At 40.0% G+C, this 12,771-nt stretch overlaps 1 protein-coding gene across 1 annotated transcript in view; it reads left to right on the top strand.

Moving 5' to 3' along the window:
- LOC110581982 (adenylate cyclase type 10-like) overlaps positions 1–12,771 on the top strand; it is a 38,830-nt gene that overhangs the window by 8,048 nt on the left and 18,011 nt on the right. The window contains exons 2-12 of the mRNA XM_044917330.1: positions 2,202–2,407; positions 2,695–2,785; positions 2,879–2,967; positions 3,579–3,770; positions 4,455–4,576; positions 7,515–7,570; positions 8,343–8,496; positions 8,658–8,847; positions 10,043–10,129; positions 11,309–11,580; positions 12,122–12,255. Of these exons, the coding sequence (XP_044773265.1) occupies positions 2,202–2,407; positions 2,695–2,785; positions 2,879–2,967; positions 3,579–3,770; positions 4,455–4,576; positions 7,515–7,570; positions 8,343–8,496; positions 8,658–8,847; positions 10,043–10,129; positions 11,309–11,580; positions 12,122–12,255 (1,593 nt within the window). The remainder of the gene's footprint in view (positions 1–2,201; positions 2,408–2,694; positions 2,786–2,878; positions 2,968–3,578; positions 3,771–4,454; positions 4,577–7,514; positions 7,571–8,342; positions 8,497–8,657; positions 8,848–10,042; positions 10,130–11,308; positions 11,581–12,121; positions 12,256–12,771) is intronic.

Raw genomic sequence — 12,771 nt, 5'->3', positions numbered from 1 at the left:
CTTACATTAAAGTTGTTTTTCTAAACAACAACTAACGTCACAGGACATTAGGTACAGTAGATGGATTAACAGGTGGTGAATTTACCATAATTTACCATAATTCCCAGAACAATGAAGAAACTAGAAAAAACACACAAAGTAACAGTTTTCAAGATATTGGACATCAGGTAATAAAGCACAATGATACCTGAGAGATAGGAAACAAACAAGGTGAACCCTCTGATACCCTAGCTTACTGCATGGAAGAGTTTCTAGGACTTCTAGCTTGCAGCATTTCCAACAAGAAATCTGCCTTCATCTTTATCTTTGTTTGTATATAATGTCTTCCTTCCACCACCACCCCCCGACACCGGCTTCACTTACAGTTTTTTTCTTTATCACTGGTTTTGGGTAATCTGATTATGATGTCCCTCGATATAGTTTTCTTTCACTTTTGTGCTTGCAGCTCATTGAGATTCTGGATCTATAGGGTTTGGGGTTTTATCAAATTTAGAAAATGTTCTGCTATTATTTTTCCAAATAATTTTTTCTCTCTTCCTCCTCCTCTGTCCAATTACACACATATTAGACTGCTTGAAATTGTCCTACAAGTCATTGATATTGTGTTCATTGTTTCTTTTTTTCTCCCTGTTTTCATTTTGGATAGTTTCTATTGCTGTGTTTTCAACTGTACAGACCTTTTCTTTTGCAGTGTCTCTATTTACTCATTTTTCTAGGTTCTTGAATATAGTTATAACTTTTAATGTTTTCTTATTTGCTAATTCTATCATCTGTGTTATTCTGGGTTAGGCTTGATTGATTGATTTTTCTCCTCATTGTGGATCATATTTTCCTTTTTCTTTGCATGCCTGATTATTTTGGGTGGGTTCCAGACATTGTGAATTTAACCTTGTTGGATGCTGGATTTTTTTTATACTTCTATAAATATCCTTGAGCATACTTCTGGGATGTGGTTAGCTTGATTTTTTTTCAGGTTTTGCTTTTAAACTTTGTTGGGTGGGACCAGAGCAGTGTTTAGTCCAGGGCTGGTTTTGCCCCATTCCTGAGGCAAACCCCTTCTGAATACTGTACCTAATGTCCTGTGACTTATTAAGTTTGACACTCTGGCTGGTGGGAACAGGAACTATTGCCAGCCCTGCGTGATACTGGGGCTTGTTCCTTCTAATCTCTTCAGGTGGCTCTTTCCCTGGTTTCAGGTAGTTTCCTCACATTGATGTACTTGTTAGTACTCAGCTAAAGACTTGTAGGGGACCTGGTACAAATCTCTGGAATTCTCTCTCTGTACACTTCTCTCCAGTACTCACAGTGCCCTGTGAACTCTAACCACCTTGGCCTCCTCAGATCCTAGCTCTGCTTCCTCAACTTGAGGAGTCCTCTGGGCTATACCTGGGCTTCCCCTCCCTGAGAAGTCCTGGAAACTCTTCCATGCAGTAAGCTAGGGTATCAGAGGATTCACCTGGTTTGTTTCCTATCTCTCAGGTATCATTGTCCTTTATTACCTGATGTCCAATATCTTGAAAACTGTTACTTTGTGTGTTTTTTCTAATTTCTTCATTGTTCTGGGAATTATGGTAAATTCACCACCTGTTAATCCATCTTGGCCAAAAGCATATATCTCTACGATTCTTTTAAAACTATTTTCCCTTTGTTTTTAGCTTAGATTGGGTAACTTAGCTAAGGGCAGGCTTAACTTGGATATAGTCCTTTTTCCTCTGGTAAGCAAACCGGTTTTTTAGCCATATTAGCAGTGAGAAATGCCTCAGGGTAAGAAAAACAGGAGATAGAATAAAAGTGTATGGCAAAGCCCAAGTCTGGTAAAATACTGATTGGTATTTTATCTGGTAAAATCACTTAGCCTTGATTATATGTTGAGGAGGTGGTATAGTCACTGTGGCAGCAGTTTCTGAGCATAACCATTCGGTCTCTGCCATCACAACCTAGTTGTTTATTAGAAGAACAATTTAAAGAGAGGAACCTTAGAGGCCTAGGATCTCTTGCCTCTTCCTCCATACAACCCAGGCTTGTTTGAATGTGTCTGGATATGCTTAAGACAGAAGGAAATCTGAGGCAAAGTAATATTTTTGAAGGTAAGCTCACCTAATATTTTTGCAATAACAAGACTGGCTTGATGCATAGAGCAATGTGCATAGTTTTCTAATTGAGTTTGGCTATTCACCACTGGTGTCCTTTTTTCTGGATAGGTCTATCTGCAGGTCGGTTTTCCCAGGTTATTGTTGGAGATGAGCAGCGACAGTACCTCTTGGTGATTGGGCGGAATGTGGATGATGTCCAGGTAGCTCAGCGTTTGGCTCAGGCAAATGAGATTGTCTTGTCCTGGAACTGCTGGAAGCTTTGTGAGCAGTACATGTTTGAAGTGGAAATCATGAGGGAGGATGAAGCTGTGAAGGTAGGAGGCTGGTCCCATCCATTGCACGTCCTGAAAAGGCCTTTCTCCTACACAGGGCAGTGCTCTGGTGCTGGTCACATACGGCTTGACCAAACCAACAACCATTAGAACTCTATTTTGGAGGGAGGTGGGGGATATCCTCCCAGGAAGTTAGATGAGGCAGAAAAATAAGGCTGGAAAGATACATTGATCAACAAGGGAAATGGCATCCTCAGCCCCTCTGTTAAGGGACCAACAGTAATCCAGTCGGTGGGTGGGCACCCAAATGAGCAGTTTCCTTTCTGTAGTTAAGAGATATGCGGATCATTGACCCATTTGATTTTGATGAGCATTTTGACAAGTGCCTCGATTACCTGCCACATTACCGGACAAGTGCTGGTAAGTTACTTGGTCCTTTCTCCCCAAGCCCAAAATTTCAAAGATAAATTTTCCACATGGCTAGAGACATTTTGTTTTTTTTCCTTTTCTCAGATACTCTAAGAACTGCCCTGGAGTTGGATCCAGACTCTACGCTTGAACAAACCCTGCGGAAGCACATAATGAAAAACCTCTTGAAGAAGGTTATTTCCTAGTTCTTGAGTCATTGTGTAGACTGTGTGTGTGTGTTTATGTTGACAGGTGTACATTTATATGTGATGACCTTTTCATATTGATCCAGTTCATCTCCTGCTCTCCATTGTAATGCTGGCAGGTTTCCCCATCTGTACCAGTTCCTGTGATGACATGTCTTAACTTCAGATTTCTCAGTTCTAGCAAGTGGAAGCCATATTTGTTTTTCAGTGTGTCCCTCAAGAAGCTAGTACATTGTTTAGTAAACAGGGTAGAGAGTATATGCTTGGTAAATATGTGTTGATTGTGTATATATGAATCTATATGAATCCCTTAGTAAGTGATATAATGACTAGTAGAATGGACATACCAAATTAACTCTAAGAGAAAACATAAAAATGTGGCAAATTTCATCAGTAAATTAGGTTTAAAGTCAAACAGTTTTAATTCCAAGTGTACTGGTTTGTACATCTTCTATACTTCTCAAACCTGAATTTTAAGTTTTTTGTCTGACATCTGTAAGTTATTTTCTCATACTCACCATGGAATATAAAATTCAAATGCTTAAACATGATACTGAGAGTTGAAGATACAGGCAAGATAACTCACTGTGTCTTTGTAGATTGATGAAGGGCAGCCTATGGAGTATATATCCGAATTCCGTACCGTGACTATGGTTTTGGTCAGCCTAGAGTTCCACAAGACAGCATGGATGTCGCATTTGTGTCATCTTATCCAGGAGGCTGCCCTGTACATCTCCACAGTCATAGAGCAAGGGGGTGGCCAGCTAAGCCGGATCTTTATGTTTGAGAAAGTAAGTACAAGGAAACTTGACCCATCAGCATTAAAGGTGAGTGAGGAATAATAGTCTTGTTCCCCACATAACACATGTGTAAGTCAAATTCCCTGCTGTTTATTTTGTGACAAGCTATAGGACATCAAAAGTTCAACTAATAATTGTTAAGGAATGGGATGTTCTAGTTAATTTAATTTTCAGGGTAACTGAAGATTATCTCCATGTCCTTTTTCATTCAATTCTTGTTGAAAAATCTTTGTCAGAGCAAAAGCATATTTTTCTGGTTCTATTAATAAAGTGAGTGTAATCAGATAATTCTGATAATTGAGGAGCTTGAAAAAGAGCAGTATCATAATACATGACATTGTAGGTGAATAAAAATGTGAGTAGATAGACAGCTCAAGGCATATACTAGAAATGGAATTTTTGAAAAGTTCTTGACATCAGTTTTTCTTATGTTTTACATTTCAGTTCTTTGCAGAGTTAGTTAAATCAAGATTTTATTTCTTCTTCTTTTTTTTTTAATCTCCATGTTGATGTGGCCCAGAGTGTCCATTTCATGAATCCTGTAGAATTCAACATTCCTAACAGAAAACCAGTGGGGAAAAGCTCTGGCTTCATTCAGGGGAGTTGGTCCAGTTGAGGCAAGCATATTCTTTCCCCAGGTAAACTTCTCTTTTCCTTCTTTGTCATCTGTCCCAGGGCTGCATGTTCCTCTGTGTTTTTGGCCTTCCCGGGGATAAGAAGCCAGATGAGTGTGCACATGCCCTGGAGAGCTCCTTCAGCATCTTCAGCTTCTGCTGGGAGAATCTTGCTGAGACCAAGTGAGGAGGAAGGTGGGGCAGAGAGGAGCTTCTCAGGCCCCAGGGGGCTCTTCAGGCAGGGTAGGAGGCAGTAACAAGTAGCTGGGGTTGAGAGTGTCTAGAATCTGCCTGAAGAGGAGAGAACATGCTAAGGGAAGTCAGAAAATAAGCTCTATTAAGGAATCATTAGGCACAGAATTATGTAATAGATACCCAGGGAAAATGAAGATAAGTTTCCATCTAATGGGGTGAAAGAGGGAGGCACCAAATACTCATAACAAGATTTAAGAACACCACAAAGGAACAAGCAAATGTGTAAATTAATATAATACAAATAATATGTCTGGATGTCGTGGGAATGTAGAACAAAGGCTGCCTGTCTACAGGGAGGGGAGGTATGGGAAGAGAAGTTGTAGGGCAATTATCAAGATAGGAAGGGACCACCACTGGAGTTCAACAATTGGGGAAAGCGAGAGAGGGCATTTTAGACAAAGGAAGCATGGTGAAACATCCAAAGATGTTTAGTCTTATTCTTGGTGTGGCAGCAGAACCAACTGCGTGGTTTAGGTCTTGGGTGTCTCTTACTCACCCTGAGCAATGGGCCCAAGTAAAAGTCCTCAATCCTGGCCTTAGAAGAAGGCAGGAGAATTTTGATGGCAAAGATACAATAGTGTTAGCATTGTTGCCACTTTTTGTGCTCTCTGTAAACAACTGAAAATGGTTTATTTGTAGATTTAACTTGAAACTAATTTATGCCTCGTTGTACCCTCTTTCTCCATCCACATATCTTATCCGTCACATGAAATTTTCACATCAAGTAAATTTTCACATCAAGTAAGTCTGATTATTTCCTGTTATGTATGAACTTGCTACCTTTGAACCTTTTCTTCACCTGGAACAGTGTATGCCCCCTTTTTAAATAATTCATATTTCTAGTGCTTTCCCATTCCTGGCCTAGGTAGGACCACATCTCCCTTCACTTGTCCCTACTGGACACACTGTCTGTGCTGTAGCCATCTTGAACTGCTTAGTTTTGCACAAACACAGCAGGCTTTTCAGAGTCTCTGCCTTTTCCCATTGAAAGGAATGCTGTTGCCCCGCTTTCACAGTACTTCAACTTACAAAGTCCAATCATACACCCTCTCCTTTCTGAGTGCTTTTTCTAACTCTCTAGTATAAGTTAGTATATTCATTCTGTTTGCTCTGTTAATTTGCTATGCTGATCTCTAATATGTAGTATTTGTCTTGCTAACTTATACATATGTCTCTTCGCCTCCCTCAATTTCTACCAACCTTCCTGCTGCCCGAAACTGAACTTCTCCAGAGCAAGATATTTTAAACACCTAGCCCAGTACTTGGTACTGCACATACTTCTCAGTGCTTGTTAAATGAATGAACCTATACACGAATGAATGAATGAAAAATATTACTTATTTTTAAAATGTATTCCAAAGGCTAATTCGTTTCAGGAAGGCTTCCATCAACAGCCTGACCCTGTGATTATTCCTTTACTCTGACATTCTAGCATTAATTGATCCATTAACCCTGTATTGATAACTGTTGATCTACTTTTCATTTTGGGGTTTTATCTGAGGCAGCATGGTATAGTGGAAATAACACTGGGCTAGGAGTCAGGAGGCCTGGATTCTCATTCTGACTCTTCTGTTGATTTCTGCTGTGTAACTCTGGGAAAGTTAATTAGCTCCTTCAGTTGTGGGTTTTTGTTTTTTATTTTGTCAAATGGGGTTAAAATATTTGCCCTACATACCTCACATATTTGTTGTTAATTATCCCTCAAAGGATCGGATGGAGTAATCAATTTGAAAGTACTTCAAAAAACATATAAACTATCTAACAGATATAAGGTGTTTTTATTTAGTCTTTCTGCTGATAATAGCTCCCCAACTAAAACTCCATGAGTACGGGGACTATTTTGTTCCTTTGTAACTTTATACACATCATGTGATGTAGACAGCAGTCTCTGGCCTTTTCTATTCTGAGCTCTAAAACTAGACATCTGGATCTGAGGAGTCACAGCTCTAGTGCCTGACTTGGAGGCTTCTGACTGTATTTACCCACTGTTGCTTTTCTGACCCCCAGGCTTGTTTCCATCAGTATTACCAACGGACCAGTATTCTGTGGCATGATTGGGGCAGTAGCGAGACACGAATATACAGGTAGAATAGGACATTGGACTATTAGCTCTGTGACTTAGGGGGTAAAAGTGGAGGAGATGGTTCAAAAATTCTCCATCCTTTTCTTTACTGTCTCTCTGACACAGTTATTGGCCCAAAGGTGAGCCTTGTGGCCAGAATGATAACTGCTTATCCAGGTTTGGTGTCCTGTGATGAGGTAACATATCTAAGATCCATGCTGCCTGCTTACAACTTCAAGAAACTCCCAGAGAAGATGATGAAAAATATCTCCAACCCAGGGAAGATGTATGAATACCTTGGCCATAGGAGATGTATGTGAGTGTCATTAATAGTTTATTCCCATCTCTTTTACAGAATCAGAGTATAGGAATCATCAGTGTTTGAGTGTATGAAACTAGAAAGAAAGATGCTTCGAGTCCTGGCGTGCTGGAATAAGAGACATAAGAGGAGGGTTGAGTGTCTGAGATCTTTAGCTTTTCTGTTTAGCTCTTAGCTAGTTCCTCAGTGAACTTCTTGCTATCCAACAGGAAGAGAATGCAATAGGTCACGAATCTGGGTGTTCTTTTTTTCTTTGTGTACCTCACAATTTATTTACTTCTCTGAGCCTGGAACAATCAGTATTTCTCCCCTTCCTCCTCCCAAAGATTTTTAATTTTTTACAACTCTTATATAGAACTCTGGACCTTTTCAATTATCTGAAAGTACTTGCAGATGAGACAGTTTGTCTTCTAGCTATTTAGAGATATACATTCTATCTATCCCAATCTGTTAATAGACACATTTCCCTTTGTCCTTTTTCCCAGAATGTTTGGGAGGAGACATTTGGCCAGAGAGAGAAATAAAAATCACCCTTTGTTAGGTGAGTTTTCTTTTCTCCCTTAAATCATATTTTTTCCAGCTGTAGATGGTTAAATGTGATTTTTTAAAAATGCAAGACTAAGTGCTTCTAAGCATTATATTAAAAGAATAGAGAGCAACCTTCTTACTGAATTTATGTTAATTTTGAAGAGGCCTTGCCATTTCTTTTCCATGTTGAATGTTTACACTTCAGGTAGAGTCTTCTCACTTTGCCTGAGAAGTACCAACATTTAGTAAGAATCTTTGTAAGTCAGAGTTCAGCTATTGAGGTCTGCTCAGCTTGTTGTGGATCATCTCTAGAGGAAAATTCCTCATCATGAGACCATAAAGAGGGCACCAAGACTGTTACCACACACACTATATATTCCCTATCTTTATATTTATCTTCATTTATATCTATTAGTCTATTATCTTTACATAGCCTGTGACCAACTTTGAAGACTAGATTGTTATAATGTATATATATATATACAGTATAACTAAAATGTTATAATGTTACAAAAAGCTAAGAAGATATAGTAGCTCCCATGTCTCTGTGGTCCCTAATTATTCTTAATGTTATTATTTAGGCTCCAGAGCAAACCCCCAAGCCCAGCACACATTTCTGTGTAGTCCAGAACTGATCTTATGCAAAGAGATGTGAAGCCTCATCAAAGAATGGGATTCTGCCCAGGATTCTAGGGGAAAAAACCATTCTGAGAGTTACCTTTGCAAAATAAATAGAGTGTCTACTAAAAACACAGGAGTATTAGGTGCTCCCTGTCTCTCTACAGACCGGGAAAAAGAATTAGAAGCCTTCCAAATGGCACAGCGGGAATGTTTGCACCAGAAGAAGGGACAAGCAGTTTTGTATGAAGGTGGAAAAGGCTATGGAAAAAGTCAGCTGTTGGCTGAAATAAACTTCCTAGCCCAAAAGGAAGGACACAGGTAAAGATTCCTGCTTTCTGGCTCAGTGTCTACTTCTCTGGAGGCTCCTTTCCCTTGTTGGTAAGACTCTTGTATCATTAGATTCAGCATCCTTGGGCTAGTGGAGTGAGTAACCTCTCTGTGGGTCAAGGGACTCCCAGTGACCATATTAACATTCACAGGGTGTTACCATTGAAGCTGAAGGAAGCAGATTTCAAGCAGTGCTTCTATGCCATCCAGACCCTCATGGCCATCTTCTTTGAGATTGATGCATGTCCAGCCTATTACCGGCAAGAGTGCCTACACAAACAGCTCCATGGGATGGTGGAGGAGCCTCTTCACTGCCTTTTTAATGACCTCTTCTTTGTGAAGGTAATGAAGGCCGTGGCTTTCTGAATTGGATACTAATGTTATTTTTGGTGGATAGTTGGACCCAGGATTGTTTTCTAATCTAATGCCCTTAGGCCATATATGTATAACCTAAGAACATATAGTTAGCAATGGCAGGGTTAAGATTTGAAATCCCTTTGACACCAAAACCCAGGCTTTCTCTTTGTTGAGCAAAGTAGATTCTAGGACTCTGACTCCAATACTTGCTAATTGAATGTCGTGGCACAAATCGCTTTGCCTGAGACTACATTTTTTCACCTGTGAAATGATGATTATAGTACTTTATGTGATTAGTGCATACATTTTAAAGGAGGTGGTATATAAGAGATCATAGTGTAAATGTGAGTGTTAAATCTGTCAAGGTGATACTGACCGGTTGAGCGTCCCCAGCAATTTTATCCATGTGTTCTCAAGTCAGTTGTAATGTTTTGTTCTTTAACCCTAGCCATGCCATGGAGTTTGTCACTTGAACCAGCATCTGAATCTCAAAAGCTTCCAGTGGTCTAGGGTTTACGTGGTACCCAAGAGTGAGCAGACTAAGAATTCCCTGGTCCACAATTCCTTTTATTCTTCCTCCATCACTTCTCCTAATCTACCAAGCCTGCAGGGCATTGTATATAATGGAAAATAGAGAAAAGTAAAATCTCTGCAGTCCTCGGCATAGCCGTTTTAAGACAGGCCTTGCCTGGGGCTCTGGCCCTTGCCAAAGTGCTGGAGGAATGGCCTCACTTTGACTCTCGGGTCCATGGTAACTCACGTGCCATGGCCTAGCACAATGTTAGGAGATGCCCATTGCAATTCTTTCTAACAAGTTTCATGCACTCATTCATTCTGGCATACTTGGAAAAACTGGGGTACTGGAGCTGTCTAAAGTGACATTGCTAAGTCCAACCTGTCACTTTACTTCTTAGTCATGACCCTTTAAGGGTTTGCCAGAGTCTGGGTATGGAAAGGAGGTCTCTCTCTTTCTCTCCCTCTAACCTCCCGTTGACTTTCCATCTTACTCTCTGAACTCTATATTGATGTTGGATCAGCATTTGTGACCCTATGCCCCGTCCTATAGAAGAAACCCATTCTCACTCAAAATAGAATCATTATCTGCTCCCTATGGAGAACCTGTATATTTTTATTAGATCATCATTGTGAATGCTAATATATGAATAATTTTCCTGGTTAGTTTCCCTTGTCCTTCAAAGTTTCGCACATGGATGACCTGACCAGACAAAAGAAGGTTAAGGCATGTTTTTTTCAAGTGCTTCAGGAGGTGGGTATTTTTGCTACATACCATTAACTCTTAATATGTGGAGATGGTTTGTGCTTATTTTAATCTATCCATAGCACACCTTGACTTAGGCCTGCCTATTTGTGGTATCTTCATTGTTTGTATCTATCTTTAACTTTGAATCAGTCCTATTGCACAGAATACAAGAAAAGTTCTTTGCTCTTCCCTGATCCTTGGTTCTTAATTTAAAACAGGGTTTCTAAATGCAAGCAGATAGCTGTTTTACCTCCTATTTATTACAAATACACTCAAGCCTTAACCCAGATTACAGAGTCAAAAATATCTATGAGCAGAAACTGATGTATTCATTCTGGAAAGCAATCTAGAAGTAACTAGTCAAATTTTAATAACATGCGTCTTCTAGACCTAGCAATTCCACTCTTGGACCTATGTCTCAGGGAGTCTGTTCACGGCAGTGTTTGTGGACAAGAGGGACGCAATGGCATGAACTCATGGATGAGAGCTATGCAGCATAATGCAGAAGTCTAGAAATAAGGGAATAGATGAAAACATTGCAACACAGAGTGGTCTTAAAAATAATCCTGAATAAAAAGAGAAACAAGGAGATCTATATAGTAGCATTTACATAAAAAGTTTACTTAACAAAACAATGATGCACCTTTCATAAGAACACAATACAAACAAAAGGATTACAGTAAACACCTTAGAATGGTTACCAGCTGCAGCAGGGGAGTGGGAATGTGGCTAAAAATGAGTATATTTTTTAAAAGGTTACCTGAATAGGGCCTGGTCATTGGTAGCTTTAACAAGCACTCAGGTAATTCTGATGTGCAGCCTGGTTTGGAAGTTACTGATATAAAGTATTATGAATTCCCACACAGTTTGAAGCCTTTGCCAAAATGAAATGTTTGAAAGCTTCAAGTTTGATTTGGAGAATATTTTGATGTTCATTTAGTTTTTCAGTTAGAGTATTTTCTTGTCCAAAGAACCTCAGGACATTTCTTTAGAAATTAGATATACTGGCTATATTTTATACTTATAAAATAAAATATTACCTGGACTTAGGACACATTTTACTCAGAAAATCCCAGCCTGTGTTGACATTTTATTTAAATTGCTGTTGGGAAATTCATGGTACGTTTAAAAATCAGGTTTCTTCATTTCTAATCAAAGGTTGTCACTGTTTGCTGTTATTTTCAGGCAGTGAGGGAAACACCACTGATTTTCCTCATTGACGAAGCCCAATATATGGATGCAGCTTCCTGGGAATTTTTGGAAACATTACTCTCCACTGTGCCCATCATCATGGTGATGACATTGACCTCTACCTTCACCCTGTGTGGCTGTGCCCAGCACTTCTTGCAGAGCTCTCAGGCTGTCCTTGTGCCCATTTTGAAGTTGGCAACAACCTCACTGTTGCGAATGGCATGTTGGGAACTGGGGGTGGTGAGCATCCCCCAAGAGCTGCAGATGTGAGTGGCTAGGACTCGCTGAGCACTTCATTAAGGGCAGAGCCAGTGCCATAATATAAGTGAGAAGGCTCAGGTCTCACTTACCCATGTTGGGGGAGAGAATGGCCTTAGTAACCATGATGAGGCCCAAGACCAGATTCAAGGATAGACAGTCTCCTAGTAAACCAGTAAAGGGCTACCTCCCTAGGCTATCATCCAGGTTTTCACAAGACAGGACTTGGATGGCTTTCTTCTGGTGTCAGTTTATATGTGATCAGGCCACTTTCTAGGGCTCTTTGTAAGGGGACGTTTGTTCTTTTTAACAGCAATAAAAACAAAATAGTTAAAAAAGAGAAGTTACTACTAAAATAAATTTCAAACCAATCAGAATTTTTTTTTTTTTTTTTTTTACATTTCTGTGTTGCTGCTTACCTCTGTTAGTATATATCATCAAAAGCTGACTTTAAGAAAGGAGAAATATTCCTCAGTATGAAATATCCCTGTACTTGGCTCTCTTCAAGTGGGCATCTTAGTCAGCAATCCCCTACTTACCTCTCTACAGCTACCTTCTCCACAGGTGCTTTGGAAACCCCCTCTACTGTGAGGTCTTATGCCAGGACCTTCTCTCCAAAGATGTATTGCTCTTTCACGACCTCCAAAAGGAGGAGAAGAACAGCAAGTGGGAGACACTCTCAGGTAAGCTTAGCTTCCAGCGTTTTACCGTCATCTGGCTGCTGGGGTTCATCCTTTGATATGGCATCACCTGACCCTTATGAAGCATGTGCCCATTCCATACTAACATTATAAGCAAGAGGAAGCCTTCCTGGCCTGCCTCAGAGAACTTAATCGAGCCAGTCAATCTCTTATAGTTCCTTTTTAAGCAGCCCAGGAGGTAGGGATAGGAAAAGAGGATTTATAAACATAAGAGTTCAATAAAGAATTGCATATTACTGATGAGGATGATGATTTGGGTAGGGGGTGGGAGAAGGGAGGAGGGTGGGAGAAGAGGAAGGGGTAGAAGTTTGTGTAAATCTGGAAAGGCATCCGAGGGCTGTGATGTAATAGAAGAGAGGGCTACTGGAAGGTAAATAGGAAGAGTGTAAATGTTGGATACCATATGGTAGAGAAAATGTCGTTAGTTTCTAAGAGAAAATTAGCAGGCAGGATGGGTGGGGTAAGCCACTTTAAAACATATGCTCTATTTATCTTCAT

The sequence above is a fragment of the Neomonachus schauinslandi genome, chromosome 8, assembly GCF_002201575.2.
Source record: "Neomonachus schauinslandi chromosome 8, ASM220157v2, whole genome shotgun sequence".
NCBI lineage: Eukaryota > Metazoa > Chordata > Mammalia > Carnivora > Phocidae > Neomonachus > Neomonachus schauinslandi.
This window is presented reverse-complemented; position numbering and strand designations above follow the sequence as displayed.